This window comes from Globicephala melas, chromosome 19 (assembly GCF_963455315.2).
Source record: "Globicephala melas chromosome 19, mGloMel1.2, whole genome shotgun sequence".
NCBI lineage: Eukaryota > Metazoa > Chordata > Mammalia > Artiodactyla > Delphinidae > Globicephala > Globicephala melas.
In genome coordinates, this window is record NC_083332.1 from 53015257 (window position 1) to 53041857 (window position 26601).

At 45.0% G+C, this 26601-nt stretch overlaps 1 protein-coding gene across 1 annotated transcript in view; it reads left to right on the forward strand.

Annotated features, from left to right (window-relative positions):
• WWOX (WW domain containing oxidoreductase) overlaps positions 1 to 26601 on the forward strand; it is a 978641-nt gene that overhangs the window by 50803 nt on the left and 901237 nt on the right. The window contains exon 5 of the mRNA XM_030863784.3: positions 7473 to 7579. Within this exon, the coding sequence (XP_030719644.1) occupies positions 7473 to 7579 (107 nt within the window). The remainder of the gene's footprint in view (positions 1 to 7472; positions 7580 to 26601) is intronic.

The following is a 26601-nucleotide window of genomic DNA, read 5'->3' on the forward strand; positions in this document are numbered from 1 at the left end:
TATCTTAAATGGATTAAATAACAACAACAGTAGTAACAACACTAATAATGATAATTCATAGTGCTACTCTGTGCCTAAATCCTTGCCGGCCTTTGATCTTGTTTTGCCATGCACCCAGTCTCTTTTTCGCTTGACCGGTTCATTTTTATGCCCTTTGGTCCCAAAGTCATTCTAGGTCCAGAGTTCCTGTGACCACTCAGGGACATTTGGGAAATGCAGGGTAGGTGGGAAAAGGAACTGGTACCACAGACCCAAATCCCTGCAGGTCCCTGCATCATTACCATTGTATTTTCCTGTGCAAAGCTGAGCACCGCTGCCATTTCTTCCAGGCGTTGGTAGCATCCTGGCCTCCTTGTGCTTGACACAGTGGGGTTTGACACGCCTTAAAAAAAAAAATCTCGAGCAGATCGGTGTGAAGCCTCCTTTGAGATATGGCAGATCACACGTGAGGATTCTGATTGAGGCAGTTTCGTGGTCAGGCTTGAGCCATTGTCTCTTGCAGGGATCTTGCCCCCTTATGATGTGCATCTGAGCATCAGATGCCCACAGTAGCCTGGCAGGTGACGCCGGCATTGAGGGTGGTGACCGTGGCCAAAAGGAGAGCCTAAAGCCCATGTCTAGCCTGCAGGGGCTCCTCAGACCGCCTGCTGGTCACCAAGTGGAATTGGGGGCCCAATATGTTCCAGTTGTAAGCTTTTACAAAGAAATTGACGTCTAATCCAACTTCTCTGGAGTTTGTGGATATATAATTGCCCCAGTTTTTTTTAATGCTGGCAAGTAATTTGTACTAGGAAGCAAGGGGGAATAAAAGGATGCAAGAGAGGACGGGACGGAGAGAGAAAAAGGGAGGAGGGAGGCAAAATGTGGGCCCAAGGAAACAAGTCTGTGGGCTTGATTTACGCTGTGATTACCAGTGTGTAACCTCTATACTAGACATGGAAACCTAGTGTAAGATAAGCAGGCATTTAATATTTTTTTGGTATGTTTTCCCTTTTCTGGTACTTTAATGTTTGTATGCAAAGCTTGAAACCCAAGTCAGGGAAATATTAAATCTCCACAGCCACTTGGTTTTCCTGATTGGATCAGACGTAACAAGTGCTGGAAAACCGATGATGCCCATTGTTTTAAAACGTCTTCCATTATTTTCTTTATATTATTAGTTTTTTTTTTTTTTTGCCGTATGCAGGCCTCTCACTGCTGTGGCCTCTCCCGTTGCGGAGCACAGGCTCCGGCCGCGCAGGCTCGGCGGCCATGGCTCACGGGCCCAGCCGCTCCGCGGCACGTGGGATCTTCCCAGACTGGGGCACGAACCCGTGTCCCCTGCATCAGCAGGCGGACTCTCAACCACTGCACCACCAGGGAAGCCCGTATATTATTAGTTTTAAATATTCCTCTGGACGCACTCTTGCCACCTCCATGCAGTTAAGCTGCTTCAATTTAAACATTGTCATAAAGTTAATTTTTTATAAGATGAATCAGGTTATTAAATTTAGTAAACCATTGCCTTCATTATTTTGTGCAAACTTTGGCACTGTGCAGGATTGGCTTAGCACTACTACATTTAGCTAATTAAACTGGTCATCAGCTGCGTTATTATGGGAGTGAGGGATGCTATTCTCATGGGCTTTTCCTGGATTTTAGCAGTAGGTAGCATTATTAAACTTTTTTTTAATTTATAAAACTCCACACTCAAGAGATATGGTTTACTATAAAAGTGTTACTGTCCTTCATGTGAAACCATCATCTTTTGAAATATCCCTGCTTTGTGTTGCTCCAAAGGCAGTTGTACAGGGTAAGAAGACAGAGTTGTCCGTTGCAGCTTTTAAAAGTAGACTAGCAATATGTAGCACATGGCTTAGATAAAGGAAGATAGATGTAAAACTCAGAGTGTAATTTTACATGACAGGGGGACAGATGGTTTAACCATAGCTGCAGTCAGGAATTATCTAAAGGAGAGAGGGTGCAGAGTGGTGCCTGCAGCCTGTTGCCGCCCTAGTGTCAGATGTGCTCTTTTTGGTCTTTTGCCATTAGGTTATTTTGTCAAGTGAGACGGCGTGACTTAACAAGTTTGTCTGGGAAAATAAATTTTGATAGCAAAGCGGCATGCCCTTTTCCCTCACAGATTTCTAGGTAGTGTCATTCAGAACTGCAGTGAGCAGTATCTTTGCAGGATTCCAGTATTTATTCATTGTTTAAAAGGAAGTTAGAGGGCCATCAGTACTGTTTGAAACAACTTGGGTTGTATTAAAACAGTCTGGAGGGCTTCCCTGGTGGCGCAGTGGTTGAGAGTCCGCCCGCCGATGCAGGGGACGCGGGTTCGTGCCCCAGTCCGGGAAGATCCCACGTGCCGTGGAGTGGCTGGGCCCGTGAGCCATGGCTGCTGAGCCTGCGTGTCCAGAGCCTGTGCTCCGCAACAGGAGAGGCCACGACAGTGAGAGGCCCGCGTACCGCAAAAAAAAAAAAAAAAGTCCGGAACTGTAGCCTGTTAGCAACCTGTAAGGACATTCATTTCTTTGGCAGTTATTTATTGAATCTTACTGGGGGGTTAGTCCTATGGGCCACAGAGATGAAAAAAGCACAGATTCTAAGGAGTTTACGGTTGTCCTGGTAAATCAGATAAATAAAACCCTGGGGCCTGCCTGGACCTGCGTTGAATTGATGCTTCTTCAGTCCATTAAAAATATGTTTGCTAATGAATGACGAGGCATTGCATCCGCCATCTTCCCCCACTCCCCTGTGTGACTTTTTTTTTTTTTTTTTTTAACACTCTTGGATGAAAATGTGATGAGAAATATGTCTGATGATTGTCCTGACCTGGAAATTTTGTAGGGACACAGAGTCCCTCATTTTCAACAAGATCCGGGTGTGACAAGTCCTGTGATTGCAAGTGAAGTCGTTCTTGGCCACTTCATGCTGTACCTCCATATGGCCGTCAGCATTTCATTAGCTTGATTGATGTAGCACATCCGTCAGCAGGATTTCGTCCCATGCCCGCACCCGTCCAGTTTTGGAACAGCTGGGCTACAAAACCTGTGGTTGCACTTCTCTCTCTTTCCCCAGATGATCTGGGTGCCTTTTGCTCACTGGGGATAAGGGGTGAAATTGGCATCGTGGATCCAAATGAGTACATTTCAGGTGGTTGTTTCTTGCCTTGAAGATACAGCTCCCAGCACCTTTTAGTACAGACACCAAAGAGGAGGCAAACAGATTTAGATGTGCAGTATTTCAGATGTGAATTTTTTTGTGTAATTACTTTAACCTCAGAGTCAAGTATAGAAGGTAATCCTTAGTTAATGGTAAGTGAATATCTTGGGATATAGTGCTCGGCATAAACAAAGTTCAAGTGTGTTCTTAAGCCAGTACTCAGACAAATGGAGTGGTAGATCTTGTAGCTCATTTCTTTAGATTCTGGTTGGTGTTAAAACCAGTTAGCTCATGGGTTGCTGTTGGGAGCAGACCGAAGAGAGAGTTTTTTTCAGTCACGATGGCTGTACTGTATTTGCTAGTTCATATAAATCAGGACTTTGCACTGAACTGGATTTTGGAAAGGATTGGGAACTAACATTTGTTTTCCCACCTACTGTGTTTATATTAGGTTCCTAGTGTATGTTTACTATTCACTCCCCATTTTAAGAAAAATGACTGAGTTTCTGACGGGTTAAAGGCACAGCCTTAGGTCTGATAGCTTATAAATAGCTGGAGCTGGGTCAACACATATGTGTCCAACTCCTGAGTTTGAGTTTTCCACTATGCTGGGCTGGCTTCCCTTGAGAACCAGTTTATATAAATAGACTGGCCTCCATGAAGATTAGATATATGGAAGTGATATGAATGCGTGACCTTTGCTTGACTCTGTCACATGGCAGTCTCAGTGAGATAATGATTCTCTGATTGTTCATACATATTAACGTTATCTTGGAAGCAGTAATCTCTGATCATTGGACATGGCTTTGGCGGAATGACATTGCTACCTTCTCTGGTAGAATCGATTGCTTTGTTGGTGCAGCGTACTGTGTACGATTTTCCACATAGCTCACAAGATGTGGTATTACACTTTAGAACAGTGGGGTGATGTTCAAGCTCTGAAATGAGATCCTCCCCTCCCCTCCCCTCCCTTCCCCTCTCCTCCCCTCCCTTCCCCTCTCCTTTCTCTTTTCACATCAGTAATGTCTAAGAGTTCTAGTTGCTCCCCAGTTTTGCCAACATTTGGTGTGGTCATTATTATTATTTTTAATTTCTAAAAAAATTTTAGCCATGGTAGTAGTAGGTATGCAGTATTATCTCACTGTATCTTTAATTTGCATTTCCCTAATGACTAATGAGTTCAAGTCTTAGAAAATAGTTGAGTTTTTCTTCTTTTTCTATTCTGTGGAAGAGTTGGTGTAAGGTTGGCGTTTTTATTTTCTTAAAAGTTTGGTAGACTTTACTGTTCAAGACAAATGGATCCAGAGTTTTCGTTTTGAGAATTTTCTTTAAAAATATACATTTTTTTCAATTCTTTCTCTCCTTGCAGCAATTTTTAAGTGGTGTCTTTCTGGGAATTTGTCTTTTTCACCTATATCTTAAATTTATTGGTGTAAAGTTGTTCATCATATCTTTTTATTTTTACTTAAAAAAATTTTTTTTTTAATTTGAAAATTTTTGGCTGCGTTGGGTCTCTGTTGCTGCATGCGGGCTTTCTCTAGTTGCGGTGAGCAGGGACTACTCTTCGTTGTGGTGCGCAGGCTTCTCATTGCGGTGGCTTCTCTTGTTGTGGAGCACGGGCTCTAGGCGCGCAGGCTTCAGTAGTTGTGGCATGTACGCTCAGTAGTTGTGGCACCCGGGCTCAGTAGTTGTGGCTCGCGGGCTCTAGAGCGCAGGCTCAGTAGTTGTGGCACACAGGCTTAGTTGCTCCGCAGCATGTGGGATCTTCCCGGACCAGGGCTCGAGCCCATGTTCCCTGCATTGGTGGGCGGATTCTTAACCACTGCGCCACCAGGGAAGTCCCCATCATATCTTTTTAATAGGATCTGTAGTGATGTCCTTTTGTTCTCCCCTGCTATCTGCCATTTGTGTGCTCACTTGTACACTCAAGTGTGTGTCCTGGTGCTCGCTCGCACACGCTCTCTCTCTGTCTCTCGCGCTAGCCCTTTTTCAGTTTTACTACTTTTTTCAAGGAAATGACTTTTGGATTCTTTGTTCCTCTGTATTTTATGTTTGTTTTAATTTTGTGTCTTTATTTTCATTGCCTTCCTTCTGCTTTCTTTAGGTAATTAGCTGCTTTAAAATTTTTCTTACTTAATAGATGCTGAGCTCATTTTCTGTTCTAATATATGTATTTAGGGCTGTAGATTGGCCTTCATCCATGGCTTTACCTGTGTTCTGTAAGTTTTGATATGTAGAATTTTTGTAATAATTCAGTTTAAAATATTTTCTGATTTTCGTTGTAATTTTTGGAGTCACAGTTTCTTATTTAGAAATGTGTTGCTTAGTTTCCAGGTAAGGGAGTTTTCTAGGATCTTGTGTCGAGGTCTGATTTTATTCTGCTGTGGTCAAGGCCATACTTTACAATTTTAATCTTTCGAAATTGGTTGAGACTTCTGGCCGTGCACATGTTCAATTTTGGTAAATACTCTTTAAGTACTTGAATATACATTTGCAGTTGTGTTCAGTGTTTAAGCATATTCAGTTATTTCCAGTTGATCAGTTACTTTCAGATCTTCTATTCTTTCCTGTTTATTGACATTTTTATGTTACTGATAGGTTAAAATCTTCCACTCTGATTATGAACTTCTCTATTTCTCCTCTTAATCCTGTGAACTTTTGACATGTGTGTATGTGTATAAATTTAGAATTGTCACATATTCCTTACGGATTAGAACTTTCCATTATGAAATATTCAGTTTTTTCTCTTACTTCTTTTGGTTCATCTTTACATGGTATATCTTTTCTCATTCTTTTAATTTTCTTTATCCTTATGTTTAAGGGTATAAAACATAACATACACACTTCTGTAAGGAGCATATTGTATATGTGTTTTGTTGAGTCTGACAGTCTTTGTCTTTTGATTGCAATTTTTAGTCCAATTTAATGTAATTACAGATATATTTGGGGTTAAATATACCACTTCATTATTGGCTTTCTATTTATCTAACTTGTTTTACATTCCTTGTTCTTCTTGCCTTTTTTAAAAAAAATTCTTCTTCTTCCCCTTTGTATTAACTGGTTAAATTTGTATTATTTTTACTGTTCTCTCAGTGGTAATTGGAGGCATTACATCTCTCAGCAGTAATTGTAGAGATTATATTTTTGACTTATTAAGGTCTCATACAGATTAGTATTTTATCACTTCCTGGACAATGCAAGGGTCTTAGAATATTTTAATACCAAGTACTTTCCTCCTAGGTTATATGTCATTATTATCAGTATAGTAATGCTCACTAGGTATTGTAAAATTTACAAACTATTACTATTATCATTTAGATTTTTTCATCTATTTACCCTTTATGTTACTCTGTCATTTTCTGCATGTCCGGATTTCTATCTAGGGTCATTTTCCTCCTATCTGAAGAGCATTCTTCAGTATTTCCTCTAGTGTAGACATGCTGGTGATATATTCCCTCAGCTTTTGTTTGTTAAAAATTTTGTTCACCTTTATTTTTGAAGGGTGTTTTCACTGGGTATAGAAGCACCAAATGCTGGCTCACCTCTCTTAGCTTTTCAGCTTTTCCAGATGTTGGCCCCCGAAATTCTCAAGCATAGTGTTCCTCTGATGCCTTCAAAGAGAGAGAGAGAGAGAGAGAGTGTGTGTGTGTGTGTGTGTGTGTGTGTGTGTGTGTGTGTGTGTGTGTGTGTGTGTTGTCCAGCTTTTCTAATTGTTCTTAGTGGGAGGGTGGGTCTAGGAAACCTAGTTGCCATTGCTGGAAGCAGAAGTGCTGGAAATAGTGCAGAGCACATTGTCAGGAACTTAACAAATGTTGTTGTTTTACTTTCCAGGTTTGTTTTCTCTTATTCGACTGTAAACTCTTGGAGGGCAGTGACCGTGTCTAAATATTTATGTATCCGTACTCTTTATACTGATCACACGATTTAGTTGTTATGAAGCAGTGGTTCAAAGGCTGGCTATGCCGCGAGCTCTTCTGTGGCTTGGCCTTCGCCTTTGAAATCACTTTGTTCCTGGGGCAGCCTTGCTCAACCTCAACCCTGTAGATATTTGAGCCAGATGATTCTTTGCTGAGGGGGCTGTCCTGTGCATTGTAGGATATTTTGTAGCATGCCTGGCCTTTACCCGCTAGATACCAGTAGCACGCCACCCCAAACTGTGACTACTGAAAAAAACGTCACAAGTTATTTGCAAATATCTTCTAGGGGGCAAAATAGAGTCTGGTCGAGAACCACTAGGGTAATGCGTTTGGCACTCAGTAAAGGCCATTCAGTATGGCTCAGTGCTTTGCATTTGTGTTTTCTAAATTTGATTTTCCTTTAAACCGTAGGGTTTGAAACCGCCAAAACTTTCGCCCTCCATGGTGCACATGTGATCCTGGCCTGCAGGAACATGACAAGAGCCAATGAAGCCGTGTCACGCATTTTAGGAGAATGGGTAAGTGAGTGCTTGATTTTTTTCTTTTTTTATAAATTTATTTATTTTTGGCTGCATTGGCTCTTTGTTGCTGCGTGTGGGCTTTGTCTAGTTGTGCTGAGCGGGGGTTACTCTTCATTGCTGTGCGCGGGCTTCTCATTGCGGTGGCTTCTCTTGCTGCGGAGCACGGTCTCTAGGCACACGGGCTTCAGTAGTTGTGGCACATGGGCTCAGTAGTTGTGGCGCGTGGCTCGCAGGCTCTAGAGCACAGGCTCAGTAGTTTTGGCTCACGGGCTTAGTTGCTCTGCGGCATGTGTGATCTTTCCGGACCAGGGATCTAACCCGTGTCCCCTGCATTGGCAGGCGGATTCTTAACCACTGCGCCCCCAGGAAGTCCTGATTTTTTTAATTGTCAAATATACATGCTGGGATAAACACATGGAGGTTTTCGTACAGTTCATAAAGTTTATTGCTCTTGGAATAATGTTTTCTTTATTTTTAAAGTCATATTCGCTTTGTTTATTTTATGAATGAAAGGACAAGCAAGCCCTTTTATAGTTTGTTTATAGTTCATTGTCAGTGTCACCTGCTTTATTAGTCAGAGGTTTGAGAATGTTTACTCATTCAGCTCATTTATTAAGAAAAACAAAATGTGGTTGACGCCCATGAATGCAACTAAGAGGTTATTTACGGTTTTTAGGATGACAGAGTAGCCAGCTTTAACCCTGTCTCTGGTTTTTCCTTTTTGCTTTTCTCTCTCTGTGCGGATGTTGGCGTTGATATCCCTGTGCACAAACATTCATTGAGGGCCTGCGGTGCTGTTGGGGTTAAGGATAATAGCGTCAAATAAAACACAGTACCTGTACTCATGGGCTTCTAGGTAGGAGAAACAGACCCTAAAGGGATAATTAAGTTTAATATTTAATGTAATGTCAGGTTATAAATGCAGTGCAGGACAGTAGAGCAGAGTGAGGGCCCAGGAGTTGACAGCGTGCATTATTTCAGATCAGGTGGCCAGCAGGGACCTCTCTCAAGTTGTGACGTTTGATCCAGGGTCTGAAGGAAGTAAAATGGTGAGCTGTGCAGAAGTCAGGGGAAATACTTCCTACACACGTGCAAGGGAGGTAGGGGCGTGCCCGGAGGATTCTAGGATCAGCAGGGACGCTAGTGTGGCTGGAGGGCAGTGAAACGGGAGGAGCTTGCCAAGGGGCTCCGAGTCAGTGGTGACATGAGAGGGTTTGAGCCAGAGTGGCACAGCTTGATTGATTTTTTTAACACGTCACTGGGCTTTGGAGTGATGTCCAGACTGCATTCATTCATTCCCGTGTTTGTGAAGTGCCCCACTGTCAGAGGCACTGGGCATCCGGTGTTAAGGAAAAACAGGTGTTGCCACTGTCCTTGTAGAGCTTTCAGCTGAGGGTGGAAGACAGTTCAATCCAAAGAAAGGCAAACATCAGTGTAGACTTGAAATGATGGAAAGTGATACGAAAAAAGGATGTGGCGCTCCAGAGTGGTGAGTAATGCCAGGGAGGCGGAGGACACTTGGGAGTCCCCAAGAAGAGGTGACTGAGCCGAGATCTCAAGAAGGATCAGGGGAAGGTGGGAGAAGGGTCAAACCGGGCAGAGGGGGTGGCCTGTGCAGTGGCCCTGGGGCGGGGGCGGGAGGGGGGTGAGGGGGAGACAGTCAGGTGCCTGGAGCAGAGCATGAACGGGTTGGATAATCCTTGCCAAGACTGTCTTCATTCTCTGAAAAGTGTGGAGGATTTCTTGCCATCCAAAGAAATACACCATGGTCTGTTTAAGAGAATGTCCGGTGTTCTGGACTGCGAGGTTATGAAAGTCAAGAAAAGGGAGATTTATTTCTGTTTTTTCAAGCAGAATTTCAAGTTCAGTATATTTCAAATGAACTCTTGTCGTGATCTCACTGGATTCATTATTTTGAGTTAAATTAAAAAAAAAAAAACAGGGCCCGCTTTTTTCCAGTTATCTTAGCATATTTCTAACTCCAAAGTTAAAAAATACAATAACCTCCACTAGGTGGTATAGAGCAATCTTCAGAGATGTGCAGAGAGCGAATGGTAATACATGCATATGGTTTGAATCTTCATAAAGTGTGTAAAACGAAAAGTGAAAGTCCTCTGCAGTTCTTCTCTTGGGAGGTAAATATCACTAACTGTTTTTTGCGTGTTCTTCCAGAAAAAGGTTGTGCATACTACGCAACACCCCTACATACTGTTATGTACCTTGATTTTTTTTCACTTACTACTAGAGGAGGTTTTTTTTCTTAGCAGTGCATAGAGGTCATCCTCATTGCTTTTAGCTGCTGTATGATACTCCATCACGTGTTTATGCTGTCATTATTTAACCAGTCTCTCTTTTTGGTGGGCATGGAGGTTGTCGTCATTGTTCTGCTCTTCCAAGTGATGCTCTCTTAAAGTTCAGTCTCTCTCACATTTTCATCCAAAATTGACTCTAATCTCTGCTGCAGTGAGCGTTCTTGATACATGCTTTTGTGAATACACCGTAGGGCAGAATCTTCGCAGTGGACCCATTGATTCAAAGGGCAGATGGACTTAAAGCTTGGGTAGCTGTTTCCAGTTTTCATCTAGTAAGTTGGGCCAATTTCTGCCTCCACCGAAAATGTTAGAACGGTACCTGGGATCGAGCAGCAGGGAGTATCAAACTCGTAAAATTTTGCCCATGTGACATCATATTTAGACTAAAAAAAATCAAATTCCAGTGGCACTCGTGATATTGTCAGAGCCATCCTGTACAATGTGATGCTAATGTTTAAACCAGACTTGGAAGATAATGCTCAAACCCAGTTATCTACACATTTTAAAAGTTGTCTTCCTTTCCCGTCATATATGAGGACAGATTCACCTGGATTTATCCCATTATCACTCTTGTTTGATGCGTAGGGGCAGAAATTTCTGGATCTGCCCTCATTAACTGTGGGACTCTGGAAAGTCTCTTGATCCATTTGGTGCCCCCATTTCCTCGTCTCTAAAAGAGAAGGTTGAACAGGATGATCTCAAAGACCCGCCATTTAGTTTTTCTTTCTTGCTTTCTAAGCCATAACTGGGTCCCTGTGAGTCAGTTTCAGAAGCCCGCCTTTATCATTGTGTAGATACATTCTTGCGTAGAGTAACTGGACGACCAGCAGACAACTCCCCCACGGGAAGAATTATCCAAAAATATTCGCTGTCAGGGATGTGAATAGAGGAAATGGGAAGGAAAACCAGACTTACACTCACGTGGAATTTCAAATGTTCACATTAGATTTGAGAGGTTGTAGACTGAAGAAACTCAACACTTTTATCGTCTCTCGTCTGTTCACTTGTTCTCTGTGAACCCCATTGGACCACATTCCTTACTCCCCCTAGATTCTGATTATGGAAGCTCCAATTTAGCACCAAAAGCCGGCATTACCATTTCGCCTCATTGCACCGTTACCAGAGTACAGAGTGTGTGAGAAGCTGCCTCAGCGACCTGCGTGGAGCCGCCTCCCCGTGCCCTGTCCCCATGTCCCCACCCTGGGTCTGTGCTACTTGGTTTCCTCCAGGCCTTTCCTTACCTGGTCTCTGCATAGGGATTTTGTCTGGCACGTTAGTAGATGCCACCTTCTTGTGTTTCTCGAGGTCCGTACTTTATCTGGCATGAATCACATCACACACAGAGCCTGGAAGGTACTGCAACACAGTGGCGCCGTGCCGGAGATTCTCACAATGATGCAAAGTTTTTTGTTGCAGCAAAAGCTCCCTCCGAGGTCTTTGGGCATTTAGCATCGGCTCACACGTGCTGAGGCTCTGCGAATGGAGTTCCTCCCTGCCTGGTGTTTCTCTTCTGGCCCGGCCCAAATCGCTGCGTCCCTGACACTCATGCCTGCCTCCAAGCCAGTGGAATGTAACTCTCACGTCCACCACCCGGCATCTGAGAGCCACCATTTATTGCGTCCCTGTCATGTGCCCCGTCCTGGTCAGGGCCTCTTGTATCCCTTTTATTTATTTATTTAAATTAAATTAAATTAAAGTTTTTTGTCTGTGCTGGGTCTCCGCTGCTGCGTGCGGGCTTTCTCTAGTTGTGGGGAGTGGGGGCTGCTCTTCGTTGTGGTGCGCGGGCTTCTCATTGCGGTGGCTTCTCTTGTTGCGGAGCACGGGCTCTAGGTGTGCGGGCTTCTGTAGTTGTGGATCACGGGCTCTAGAGCACAGGCTCAGTAGTTGTGGCACACGGGCTTAGTTGCTCCGCAGCATGTGGGATCTTCCTGGACTAGTGCTCGAACCTGAGTCCCCTGCATTGGCAGGTGGATTCTTAACCTCTGTGCCACCAGGGAAGCCCCTGTGTCCCTTGTTTAAGATGATGCAAAAACCTGCTTTTCCCCATTTCACAGGGGAGCCAGTGGAGGTTCAGAAAGGTGAAGGGAGTCCCCCAGAGTCACACAGCTGGTGAGCGCGGAGGTGGGTCCCGGTGTGTCCATCTGCCTCCACCCCACGGCCCAGCTTTTCTACCACGTCCAGCCTCGTGTGTGTGCATTACCTGTTCCAGGCTTTGCTTTAAAAATTGCTAGATGCTATTGGAGTGATTAATGTCAGGATTAATCATATTTCTCAGAGGAAGCTGCTCTGATGTCCGTTATTTATTGTCCTAAGCAATCGCTTTTCATTCAAGATGTCCTGTATGGAGTCCTCAGGACACTTTGTGGGGGAGATCCAGCTCTTTTGTAAAATATAACTTAAATGACAGCACATTCCACATGGAATTATATTGAGAGCATATATGTAATTACTACTACTGCTGATTATTTCAACAGGAAATGCCCTCCTGCTGAGATGTTTTAGATGCTCCAAAGTTAGAAATAAGGGAAGCATTGAAAACAATTAAAATTGGGTAACGTGGACAGTGCAGAAATGAACTACCCTCTTAAAAGGGCAATCCATTTAGCATAATTAAAAAGCGAGGGAGGACGGGGGCGTCCATGAGTCCCCAGTTATATTTAAGTACAGAACCTCTGGAAATGAGGTTCCTGCCTGTGTTGTTAGCAGTAACCATATGAGGATGTGGTTTACCTCATTCATATCCCCAAGTGGATTACTTGCTCATGTCCCTTACTCCTAAGACAAATGCCTAATTTTCTCCCGGGTATTTCAAGGACCCCAGATGGCTGGCTGAGTAGGAAGTTCATCTTCCTATTTTTGGGATGGAGTGGCTTCTCTTTTCCTCAGCAGCACTGTCTGTATGTGAGAACTCCATGTGCGTTCTCCAAGCCTGGGACTCAGTCAGGTGTGTCTGAATCCCTGCAGCGCTGTGGCTTACTCTTTCCTAAGTACTTACTGGAGTGGGGTTTTGTCGCTCTGTTTATGGAGGTCTGGCACACCCCACACTCCATCCTGAGATCTGAAGACCTCCAAGGGGTGTTGTCTGAGAAGAACAATAGATGATTAGCTATCAGAATGCATCTTATACACAGCCACAAGACTCCAGCATCCCAACGGAGGGCTTTTGAAAGTGGGGCTCCCTCCTCCCTCTTACTTTATTATAGGTTCTAAATTTTGGATCTCTAAAACTTCTGGTCCTGGGGAGGAAGGAGGTTGATTAGAGCTGGAGCAGGTGGGCCTGCGGTCGCCCAGGCACCTACCAGTGTGTGCGGGGAGGAAAAGGTCTGGGGCCATGGCTGGGGTGGAAGGGGGATTCAAAGAGGGCATGGGATTGTTTTAAGTGCCCAGCCTGCCTCACGTGTACCAGGCCTTACTTGAACCTGCTTATCGTGTAAAGGGTGACATGGGCAGTGTCAGAGAGCTAGCTGGCCTATGGAGGCCGCCCGTTAGTGAATGGGGGGCCCAGGAATGTTGTGAAGCTCCAGCATCTCCTGGGGATTGAGATGACAGTGAGGTGGGCAGGGTGGGCTGGCCTGGAAGAGGGGCTGACGGCCCCCCCGCCACCGTGGAGTGATTAGGTGACCCACTCCTGATTCTCCAGAGTGCATCTTGGATTCGTTCCCCTATCAGAAGGGAGGACGGACCCAAGTATGTTGAGGTTGGCGAGAAGGCTTGGTCCCCGAGAAAGACTGCAAGCCCAGGCTTTCCTAACTTGTCTTTTTATTTGGCCTAGACTTCAAGTCTTCCCAGCGACTGGTTAGGATGACATACCATTGGCCAGGAGCACACAACAGGGGTCCGGCTCGGCCACTCTTGTGTTTTCTTGGGTTATCTACCCGAGAATTCCAAGAGGTCTGGAAGAGGCAGGCAGTGTGGTCTTCAAGATGCCTCTTGGGCATATGTCTTTTGGGGAGGCAAGTCATCTCCAGGTGATAAACATGGCTCTAAAATATGCTGCATTATATTGGCAAAGATTAGAAGCAGATACGCTCTGTGACCTTGGGCAAGTTTCTTTTCTAAACCTTAGTTTTTTCATCTGTAAGACCTAAATACTAATATCTGTGCCAGGAGATTCAGGTACCTATGAGTATTAAGGCATTGACTGTATGTGTATTTAACACATTGCTGGTGATAGATTCAGTGTTCAATTAAATGTTAGCTGCTGCTATTAATTATAATTTCTTTTAAAAAATGTTTATTTGATATTGGAGCACAGTTAATTTATATTGTTGTGTTAGTTTCAGGTATACAGCAAAGTAATTCAGTTATACATATATCCATTCTTTTTCAGATTCTTTTCCCATAGAGGTTATTACAGAATATTGAGTAGAGTTCCCTGTGCTCTACAGTAGGTCCTTGTAGGTTATCTATTTTATATATAGTCGTGTGTACATGTTAATCCCAAACTCCTAATTTATCCCTCCCCCCGCCAGCATTTCCCCTTTGGTAACCATAAGTTTGTTTTTGAAGTCTATGAGTCCGTTTCTGTTTTGTAAATAAGTTTATTTGTATCATCTTTTTAGACTCCACATATGAGTGATATCATATGATATTTGTCTTTCTCTGACTGACGTCATTTACTATGATAATCTCTAGACCCATCCACGTTGTTGCAAATGGCATTATTTCGGTTTTTTATTTGCGGCTGAGTAGTATTCCATTGTATATAAGTACCACACCTTCTTTATCCATTTCTTTGTCAGTGGACATTTAGGTTGCTTCCGTGTCTCGGCTATTGTAAATAGTGCTGCAGTGAACATTGGGGTACATGTATCTTTTCGAATTATAGTTTCCTCCAGATACATGCCCAGGAGTGGGATTGCTGGGATTAAGTGTTCAATTAAATGTTAGCCGCTGCTATTAATAATAATTTCTTATTCATACGTGAAAGTACAAAGTGATGCTTACTTTTCTTAACCTCTGCAAGTGGCTGAAAGAGGAGCTGTAAGGAGGGTGTTTATCAGCATGATTCCAATGGAGTTGCAATTAATTCTTTTTCTGTCTTCATATGTCTGGACTCCTACATTTTAATAGATGTGTATTTAGTTTGTTGATGAGTATTTTCCAGTGGAGCTTGTATTAGCCCTCAACTGTCATTTGAAAAGCCATCTTAATTATTTATATGATTGCTTTTTCTTTTGTATTTACAAAGAAATATACTTTGCATATATTTAGGAAAGATGATTAAGGGATCAGTCATCAGGAACAGCAAGCAGCGGTTTATATCAGAATGGTTATTGAGAAAGCAGGGAGACGAGGGGTACGAGGAAAGATTGATTAGTCAGAGGTAATGGAATATGCATATGTTAGCGAGAGAAGAGCGCATGCTCAGCTCATTGTGGCCACACGGTTTGATGCTGGAGAGTGAAGTGTTGTAATTATGTTAGCTTTCAATAGCGTTGATACTGGGTCTATTTATCTAGTTGGAGTGAAGCCATGTGGAAAGGTGACAGTATCATGTCATATTGCAGCTTCATTGATAAGCATCGGAAGTAGTGATTTCACTGTTATTTCCAGGTATGGAGTACTTGGTACCAGCCAACGTATTAGGCACGTGGGTTCCAACACTTTGCTCTGCTTTTTTTTTTTTTTTTTTTTTTTTGCGGTACGCGGGCCTCTCACTGTTGTGGCCTCTCCCGTTGCGGAGCACAGTCTCCGGACGCGCAGGCTCAGCGGCCATGGCTCACGGGCCCAGCCGCTCTGCGGCATGTGGGATCTTCCTGCACCGGGGCACGAACCCACGTCCCCTGCATCGGCAGGCGGACTCTCAACCGCTGTGCCACCAGGGAAGCCCTGCTCTGCTTTTAATAGATACCGACAACCAGTTTTCATGACGTGATATTAAGGAGTGACGGGGAGGATGCTGAGTAAAAAATTGCTTGCACTTCTAAGAACCGCTGGAGAAATCCAGCTGCTTTCATGCTCTCTCCAATCCACTCAGTGACTTTACAATCCCGTATGTCTTTGGTGTTTGTAGGAATTTCCCCCATTCTCCTTTGATAATAGGAGCTTAAATCCCATAATTTGCCTTTGCAGATCCAAGGCCTTAGGTGCCATGCCTTCTTTTATGTGATGTGTGTGTGTGTGTGTGTGTGTGTGTGTGTTGGCGGGGCGGGGGCGGGGAGGCATGCAGCGCATGGGGTGGGTGATCTAGGAGCCTGATGCCTGTCTAAGCAGGTGACTTGGCTTGGAAAAGCTGATCGTTATTCAATGCATCACAAGTTGTAAGGCTCATCCCCATTGTTTTGAATGATCTCTAGCTAAACAAAAATATAAAAACTATTAATATTATTAACAGTTATAGATTATTGGGCAAAGTTCATCCCACATCAGCCATTAGATTTGTTCCTCATTTCTTTGCCTTAAAAATTGTTTTTATGTATAGTATTGGATTTTCAATAAGTAAAGTATGGTATAAACAAGTCGGCGAACCAGCAAGAACTATATGAACCACTTGCTTTAATCAATAAGCGAGCGAGCGTGCACATACACACACACGCACATACACACACGCCTAAAGGGTCTAGAGTTCTCTCTTGGGATGTTTTTGTTTACAAAATGTCATCTTATTATCATCGCCCGCAGGTGGGGTTGGATATTCATAGCTGTCTGTACTAGGCACTCTGCTTAGCACTTAGCAGTAAAATATTTATGTCATGTGTTAAACCCATCTTGCAGATGAGGCATTAGGGGCTGCAAGAGGGGGAGAGCGTTGCCTGAGCTCACACAGCTACATGGCAGATCCAAGATTTGAAGCCATATCTCCTGACCCCAGCGCCATCTTGTTACCCAATCCAAAATGACTGGTGTGTGTTGTGTCGGAGGGCTGGCCTTTCTTTTTCAAGGACTTAGCCAAAGATTGTCTTCGTAGGGATTTGCGTGTTTCTCTGTTCATTATGTAAGGGTCCCTGTGGTTACCTAGGGAAGAGGGCTTCCCAGGTGGCTTCTCGTAACCCGATGGAGTTGATGAAACCTCCCCTCCCCCAAGGAAGCTCTTCCCAGACTTCCATTTCAAGTGCTGTGTAGCGTATATGTACTCTTGCACTGAAGCTGCCTCTTTGACCTTCCTCTTCATAGGCTCCGGAAAGATTCTTTATCAGATAATAAATTATGCATTCCTCTCATAGACATAATTGGTTGCTAAAATATTCTGAGTTTCCTCTGACTCCAGAATGCCTAAAACTTGTGATTGGTCCTTCTCCTCTAAGTTTTGCATTTCATTTCTCGTTCTGAAAATTTTGCGTTGACTTAATCTCGCCTGTTATTCATTGTCTTTGATCACCGTCTTCGTGTCTTCTTTTTGTCTGTGTGTGTATGTGTTTTGGTTTTTTTCACTCAGTCTTGAACTGAATATTTCATACTTTATATCCACTGTAACCTTCGCATAACGAGGGCTGTGATTTACTGCTGAGTTTTAAAGAGTGAAAGTCAAGCATACCTGGGTAGCTCCAAACCATCACTCCCAATCATGTGAAACTCAATGCAGATGCATTCTTTCATTAATATGGGGCCCCCTGAGTTCTTGTTAAACAGTTTTGACGTGCTTGGAAGAGATGGATTTCATCTTCAGATGGTGTTCAGCCAGTGGTCGAAGGTTCTGCTTCTGGCCACTAGGCATTTAGGGTCCATTATTTAAGTGGGAAAAAGTATGCTTGAGATTGTTTTTCATATTTATTATGGGGGCATTTACAGAGTGTCAGACGTAGCAGTTGTTAGATTACGCAGAGAGGAGAAGCAGTCCTTGTGCCAATAACATCTTCCAGGCAAGGACAAATAGAGAGCCGTAAACGAGGCAGCCAGTCTCAGGATGGGGCAGCTCACGCTACAAAAGGTTAAGGTTTATTTTAAGCATATATTTAAAATAGACTCAGCTTTAATTTATAGGCAGGCAGCTTTAATTTATAGGCAGGAGTAGAGGGAGCCCCAGCCCTAGAGTCACACGGACCTGGGATTGAATCCTGTGCTCACTGGGTATCTCTGGGCACATTTGGTTATGTCTTTGAACCTTGGTTTATTTACCTGCAGTATGGAAATGGTGCTGACAGTGGCCCTCAGCGTTCATCAGGTTGAACTGAAGTAACGAATATACTCTCTTGTACAGAACCCGGCACGTAGTAAAGACTCAGAAAAAAAAAAAATTGGTAGTTTCAGGAGAGGGTTACTTGTTCAACACAGATCTCTAAATTAGACAAATACTCTCAGAAATCTTGTGGGAAAATGTGTTTCCTCTTATACCTTTTTTTAAAATATATATAAATGATTACAGTCCCAGGAAACAGCCGAGCCTCTCTCCATCTTCCCATCACTGTGTCAGGTAATACTGAGGTGAGCCGAGGTGAGGAACCGGGGGCTCCTAACGTCCCTAGGGCGTGAGGGCAGGGTGGGGAGGTGGCTGTCTGTATCCCCGGAGCCCACGTCCTGGTGCGGAGCTGGCTGGGGTCCGCAGAGGCCGTGGTTAGTGCCAGAGAGACGTGGGGTTGGCAGAACCAACTCTGTGTACCTGGGGCGCTCACCTGGAACTAGCCCCTGCCCCTTAGCCAGCTGGGGGGTGCAGATGTGACTGATTCTGAAGCCCTTAGAAGTGCTGTGGTAGTTTTAAAATCTGTCCACGCGTTCTTTGCTACGCCTCCCTTTCAGAGGCGGAGCCTGATTCTCATCCCCTCAAGCGTGGGCTTGTCTTAGTGACTCAGTCTTCACGAATAGAAGGTGGCTGAATTGACAGAGTATGACTTCCAGGAAGGATCTTCAAAGGCTGGTGGCTTCCTCCTGGCTTGCGGTCCTGGATCACTCACTGTGCGGAAGCCAGCTGCCATGCTGGGAGGATGCTCAGGCGTCCCTGAGGGGAGCCCTTGTGATGAGGAACCGAGCCCCATGCGACAGGCCTCTCGAGTGAGCCCTCCTAGACTCCTCTGAGCTCGTCAAGCCTGCAGGTGACTGCGGCTGACAGATCAGTGGCACCCTCATCAGAGACCTCGAGTTAGAGCCATCCCAATTCCTGACCTACAGAACCTTAGTGGAAAACCAAATGCTTACTGTCTTAAATCACTGCACCTTGGGGAGAGGGGTGACATAGCAGTAGGTAACAAACACAGGGGTCATGGCCTCAGGGGAGAAGGATCTCAGACAGAAACTGGACAGTAAGTTCCAAGGACAAGGCGTGAGGACTCACCCAGCGATTGCCTCTAAGTGCAGGGAATCCTAAGTTCTTAGGGTGGCGTCAACCATCCAGGTCCCCATGTCTAACCTTTTCCCAACGTGCAGACCAGTTAAACAGCATCCTTGAACAGAGCTCACCCGGCATTCACTTACACTCTTCCAGGGATGGGTAAGCTCCTCCCTCCCAAGACAGCCCATCCTATTTCTGTGCACCTCTTAATTAGAAAGTTCTCCCTTATACCGAAGCGAGAATCTTCCTCCAAGCGTCTTCCACTCACTGGCCCTGATTCTGCCCTCCGAGTTCCACTGGGCTGCCTTCTCATCAGAACCCACCTAACACTCACATCCCTCAAATTTCGTAAATAATAAATCCAAAGTTATTGAAGGCATCAGGTTACTAAAAGTTGGCAGTGAGGCTGGCCCCTCATTTCTTTGCAACCTGTGTCCCTCTTTTATTATTGGAGTTTGGGATGCACATGGTAAGGCTTTAGCAGCTGGGGAGAATCCTGTCTGCTTTGATCCCCTTCAGCAGGTACCAGATGCAGAGCCTGGACCCACTGGGCCTTCCCTGGAGTTAAGGCATCGGTGCAAACAAAGTGCAGAGTCTCCTTTGAAATGACTGAAGAACACTGCCCTCATTTACCTGGCAGTTCTCAGATTCTAATTGTTCCAGCCACAATGCGATCTGTAAACTGGGTGGCTGGAAGAAACTTCAGTGCATCTTTGTAATGGCTTTGTTGTTGTTTATTGAGAGGGACTAATTAACTTTGATTATTGCACTAATATTATGGCACTTCGACAGCCCTTCAGGTTTATGACTCTGGGAAAATATAAACAAATGAAATGCAGGTGCTGGAGCAGAAAGAATAAGTTATTACTGAACTTTAATTACTTGGAATGTGTAGCCAGGAGAGAATTCATTGATGAATTACAGGATGCTTGAAATCTACATCCAACTGTGAGCAATATGCAGACAAAAATGAAAAGGGGGGCTGGGAGGGTGCTGTTTTTAAGGCAGGGAAGGATAGGGCACATCTGTAACCATCTGAATGGTGTTTCATTGATTACTCCCTATTTCCAGTGGGGCAGAAATTTACACGGTGCTATTCAAAGCATGGTCCCTGACCCACACTGTCAGCATCACCTGAGAACCTGTTAGAAATGCAAATTCTTGGGCCCCACTGGAGACCTCCTGGATCAGAAATTCTGGAGGTGGAGTCCAGCACTCTGTGTCTCACAGTCCCTCCAGGAGATGCTGATGTGCTGCTCTGCAATTCTCATGCTGTTTGATTTTTTTTTTTTTAAATAAAAGGGCAGGTACAGATTTTTACCTCTGTTAACCAGAATCAGGTGTTCTTACAAGCTTGTTCACCGGCTAACCCAGAAATTTTCAGAGTGCTTAAAAAAATTGTATAAATATTTATTAAACATCTATTATGTGTAATGGGTGATATATGTCAGTTTAGAATATAGTAAGTCCCCTACACGCGAACCTTCAAGTTGCGAACTTTCAAAGATGCGTAAGTTAGTTCACGTGTGTGGCGTACATTGTCACGTGCGTGCATCCTCTGCAAGTGGATGTGCTTTTGTGAAATTTACAGTACTGTGTAGAGTACAGTAGTACAGCATCTTTATTTCAAGCCCAGGATGTCTGGCAGCAAGCGTAAACGCAGCGGTGTATAGCCGATTGTGTCAGTTGGGTACCTAGGCTAACTGTGTTGGACTTATGAACGCACTCTCGGAATGGAACTCGTTTGTGTGAAGGGGACTTAACGGTATTATCATTGCCCTTAAGGACTTGACAAGTGAGGCGATACCGCCAAACTGTAACCCGTTCTGGGACCCGGTGAGCATGGGAAGCGTGGTGGTCTTAGGACTCACGAAAGATGCTTTTCCCACGTGCTTCAAAGCAGGATCCTTGAAGAAGGCAGTGCTGGCAGGCTGCAGTCAGCCCCGGTGGTGAGGGCACATTCCAGTGGAAGGAAGGACGCGAGCAGAGCCTGGAAGCGTGTCCTGGGAGTGGCACATAGTCAGCTTCGGCTGGAGTGGGATGCGGGTGTGTCTGGAGGCCAGAACCTGCCTTTTGAAACCAGACCATTGAAGACCTTGGATTCTGTCCTTTTAGGAGAATGGGCTTTCTTCCCTCGGTCCTGGCAGCCACTGAAGGATCCCAATGGGGGTGATGCAGTCCACACATAGCGATGCAGAAAGACAGACGCTCAGGCTGAATCAGAGAGGGAGTGTGGAGGCCGGGAGACACGTGAGCTGTGCTCCGGGTAAGCGGTGGTTAGTGGCAGTTCTGAGCTGGAAAGGCTGAGAAGGATGCTGAATACACTTGCTTGTTTTCTGACATTTAAGTCCATGAACTGAGTCCCAAAGGAGAAGGATAATCATCCCTTCCAACTTTTCCTGCTCTGAGAACCTTTCACAGATTGTGGGGGACACGTTCCTCCATCTCAGAAACTGTGAAAATAGAGCAAAACATGTTCACTTACCTGCAGCCCTCTCTCAGGAGTAGGGTGACCGTTTATTCTTCAGACCAGGAAATGCGGAGAGTCACAGAGTCATAATAATTATACCAGGAGAGCAGGCGTCAGCAAGGAGGGAAACTGGGACATCTGAGCAGCCCTCTCCGGTGCGGTTACCCCAGTAACCTGAGCAGGCCACCCATGGGTGTCTGGGCCTGGCTGGGCTTGATGACGAAGAGGTCAAGTGTGGCTTCTGATGGGGCAGATTGAGCCTCACACCGGCCTTCGTCCCTGTAGTTCTGGGTCGTCTCCTAATTTTTCCTTTTAAGAACTTGCTGTTTTCATCCCCACAGAAGCCCGGCCAGATTCCAGCCCAAGGTTGTCTCCATTCCTTCGAGAGCTGCAAAACTAACCGTGACTCCAGATCTTTTGTGGAGTTTCTGTTCCAGAGACCCTTCCTTTCGTGTGATTTCTCCCACCGCCCGGAAGCTTCCAGATCCCCCCTCTTATGGATAGTGCTGTGTACTTGAGGAACAGAAATGCATTCTTGATGTTAGGCTGAGCCAGACCCTCCCCAGTGTTAAATCTACTCAGAATTCGTAGAACGCCGTTCAGAGCTAAACAGTGGTCATTCAGCATTGCCTTCTGTTTGGGATGGTTCACGGCTTGTCTGGTCTGTGAACGTGGACGAGGGAGAGCTGGTTAAATGTTTATTTTCAGCCCTGGGTAAATCTGCAATATTGGAGGAGATGGTGGGGCACGTGGCAGTGACGTTAGTGATCAAAGTGCTATCGCGGGCTTGCTGGCCTCCTTGCAGACCTGCCAACACAGACAGTTTTTCAGAGACATCATAGAAAAGCAGGAATAATTCTACGTTACTATAAGGCATCTGTGAAAAAAATAAAGTTCTTTTTAGTCATATATGAGCCACTGGGTTTGACATAACTCTTTTAGCCATTACTTTTAGGGGATCCTGCAAAGATGAGCCAGTCTATGCAAGAGTGTTGTAATGGAAAATTCAGACACGAATTAGTGAAGTCGTTTGTTTTTTAGGGAAAGTTTTGAATTACAGGATCACATTTGGGTAGACTGTAAAGCGGTAGCATTTGGGGATGGGAAAGGACTTTCTGAGATCATCCAGTTTAACTCTCCCACTTGACAGTTGGGAAAACTGAGGCCCAGAGAGGGTAACTCACCCATCCAGTGTTACTTAGGCAGTGATGCCTTCTTTTTTTTTTTGCGGTATGCGGGCCTCTCACTGTGGTGGCCTCTCCCGTTGCGGAGCACAGGCTCCGGACACGCAGGCTCAGCGGCCATGGCTCACAGGCCCAGCCGCTCCGCGGCATGTGGGATCTTCCCGGACCAGGGCACGAACCTGTGTCCCCTGCATCGGCAAGAGGACTCTCAACCACTGCGCCACCAGGGAAGCCCAAGTGATGCCTTCTTTTGAGACAAAGTGTCATACTGCCCATTTGCCTACTGTGGAAAAAAAATGTGTATATGTTTTTAAAAAGAACATAGAATTGCCTGTAAGACAGGAATAGAAGCACCCAACACTTCATGCTCAATTGGGCGGCTAGTTCAATTCTCCTTCTTATTTTGATCATGATGATGAGGATGATGATGCTATAATAATAGTAATGGCAGTAGTGGCATTGTGTGCCAGCCACGGTGTGGAACACTTTAAATGCCTTAATCCAGTTCATTTTTATGACAACCCTGTGAGGTAGGTAATAGTATGAATCCTATTTTCAGATGAAACGAGGCACAGAGAAGTTGAGGAACTTGTCTAAGCCCACATAGCAAATAAGCAGAAGAGATGACCTGCTGTAGGAGGACAGAAGCCTTGCCTACTGTGTTCCTCTCGGTATTTCCCCGGTGTGTTGCACAGCGCCTGGCCATTAGGAGGGACTGAGTAAGTGTTTGTTGGGTGAATGACTGAAGGTTGACCGTTGAGCCTTGGGGCTAGAACCCGGGAGGCAGTACCCTATCACTGTGGGAAGGGATGCTTGGGTTGGTGTGCTTCTGGAAAAGCAGAAGGTACACATAACCAGAATATTTTCTGGAGTGCTCAGCTGTGTCAGTCGATTTTCGTGTTGGTGCCGCTGAATTCCCCGCAGTTCTTCAGCTGCATGCTGGCTTGTTGAAGATGGACTCGTTCTTGGGACGTGGTGTGAAGCGCCTCGCGTCCCAGTTCTTTGAAAATCACTAGCCCCGGTTTGGGCCTTCTCAGTCGGCCAGCTCCCCTCGCTCTTCTGGAGAAGTGGCAGCCGGCTCACAAATCAACTTGATTTTGAAGGATGGAAAAGTGGATCAGCTGGAAAGGCACAGCCCAAGGAGTCCGTGGAAGGGCTTGTGGGTACATCCAGGAGCCTTCTCGTCTCTACTTGGAGAGAGTGTGTGATCGAGAGAGAGAAGGTTGACCAGAAATCAGTAACTTCTTGTTTTTTTAAAAAATAATTGATTTAAAATTTATTTTAATTTTTATTTATTTATTTTTGGCTGCGTTGGGTCTAAGTTGTTGCATGCGGGCTTTCTCTAGTTGCGGTGAGCGGGGACTACGCTTTGTTGCTGTGTGCGGGCTTCTCATTGCGGTCGCTTCTCTTGTTGAGGAGCACGGCCCTAGGCACACGGGCTCAGTAGTTGTGGCTCGTGGGCTCTAGAGCGCAGGCTCAGTAGTTGTGGCGCACGGGCTTAGTTGCTCTGCGGCACGTGGGATCGTCCCGGGCTAGGGCTCGAACTTGTGTCCCCGCGTTGGCAGGCGGATTCTTAACCACTGGGCCACCAGGGAAGTCCGAAATCAGTAACTTCCCTAAAAATTAAAGGCCTCGGGTGATGCCTTTGGAGGTAAATATAGAAACCTTCTTTTTCGTATTACTTAGGTCAGAAAACCAGCTGGGGTGGGCTTTGCTTCTAACATCCCTTTGCCTTTCGGTTAATAAGTAATTGCCCTGAAACCTGTCAAAGACAGACGCTTACTGAAAGAGAGATGAGGGGGAGAGAGAGACAGAGACAGAGAAAAACAGAGCCAGAGTGGGGGTGGGGTGGAACAGACGTACAGAGAAAGACACACAAATGGGAGGGGGGAGGGGGAGGGGGAGAAGGGGGAGAGAACTAGTCTCCGGAGTGTTTTTATGGAGGTTTTTAGTGCCAGCCTCTGCACGATGAGTTTGATCACTGTTTTCAGAGTTCTCTGATCATTTCTTGCTTAGAAAGGAGGAAATTAGAAATGTTGAGCTATGATTTGTTTTAATCAGAAAGAAATTGTCTAACATAAATCTCCCCGTGAGTGCTGGAAAAGCCCTAAAGCGGCCAAGAAAAAAATATCAATACTTTGCAAAGGAGGAATGATTGTTCCAATCCGTGGCTTAATTGATTTTAAGCCTTAATGAAACTCGGACCAGAGCCTGCTACACACACTTGGTGTCTGGGATCACCAGTGAAAGCTACATGGGGAGAGGAGGAATTTGGGGTGTTTATTTGGTTCTTTGCTATTGATGTGACTTTCTAATTGCGTGGGGTACCTAATACCAGATAGTAATTGTTTTTCTACGAAGAGAGTAAATTTTTTTCCCTAACACAGTACTTTATTTTAAATTACAGCTTTTTCTATTGGAAGCATTCACTTATGTTAGATTATCGTTCCCCAAGTGAAATTTCACTGATGCTGTATAATTAAATATAGATTTTTAAAAAGCGATAGAATATATTTTAAATTTATAAGCGGACAGACTGGGTTATATAAAGACTTTATTTAACAAGAGTAAATAGCCTACCTGATCAACGTGACGGCTGCTGGCAAGGATTCCTTTAGCCTCAGTGTATCCTTATTCAGTGCCAGGCACCTTCTTGGGAAGGGGTGCTAAAACTTGCTAACTTAATTGGGCTAAAAGGATTGATCTGTAAGATATGTTATATGGGTGTAAGCAACAGCCTTGGGCTCTGGTGTGCTCGAGTTTGAATCCTATTTCTTCCCTTTACAAACCAGGTGCCCTTCACTTCCTGTTGCCTCAGTTTCTTCATCTGTAACATGGGCATGCTAATAGTACCGGAGTCACAAGGTTATGAAAATTAGCTGAAGTCTTGCACATAAAGCGCTTAGGATGGTACCTGGATACGTAGAACGGTACCCAGGTACCTAGTGTGTGCTATACAGGATTAAAAAAAAACATTTGGGGTCCCTGTGTGGTCTGGCCCCTGCCTACCTGTCCAAGTCCATCTCCGACCATTCTCTTCCTTTTCCCAATTATACCGACCTCATAGCTGTTCCCGAACCCTCCTGTCTCCCTCTGTCTTGTCACAGAAGACTTCCTCTGCTTGGGGTGACCTCAGCCGAGCTCATCCACCTGATGCCTCTGTATGCAGTGAGTCTCTGCCCACGGGTGTCTTTCCCCTAGAGCTTTCCTGGACTGCTTTTCCCCCTCTCCTGCCCACCTTCCCTCCCTCCCCTCCCTTCCCTCAGCAAATTGTTAGCAGCCCCTTTCTCTGAGTGACGTGGCAGTGACAAAGAAAGCAAACGTTCCTGACTTCAAGGAGCTTAAAGTCCACGTTTTGGTTTTTAAACACGCATGCATCACAGCGCTGATCACATCACACGTTGAGTGTTGGCTGAAGGTCCCCTTATTTAAGCAACAGACATCTGTCGGAACTTTATTACATGCCAAGCAGCCCACTAGACGGTGAGCCTGTATAGGTACCTAAGATGTTGTGCTTGCCCTTAGGGAGTATAGGTGTGTTGACAGACATGTAAATTAATAATAATAATATCAACACTCAACTCGGAGGAGGAGGGCAGGACCTGGTTGACGGTCCAGGCTCAGTAATACTTGGGTAGGAGCAGACCCAGTACCTGTGTTTCTCATCACTGTTGGAAGGTGTCAGACCAGCTGGTTAGAAATATGAGGGTTTTTCTTTGACTCTAGCTGCCGAGTTCATGGTCGCCAGCCCAGATTTTGGAATCAGCCCGACCTAGGTAGGAATCCTGGCTCTCCATCTGCTGGCAGTGAGTATTCTCAGTCCAGGCTCTCCTCCACGTGCCTCTCAA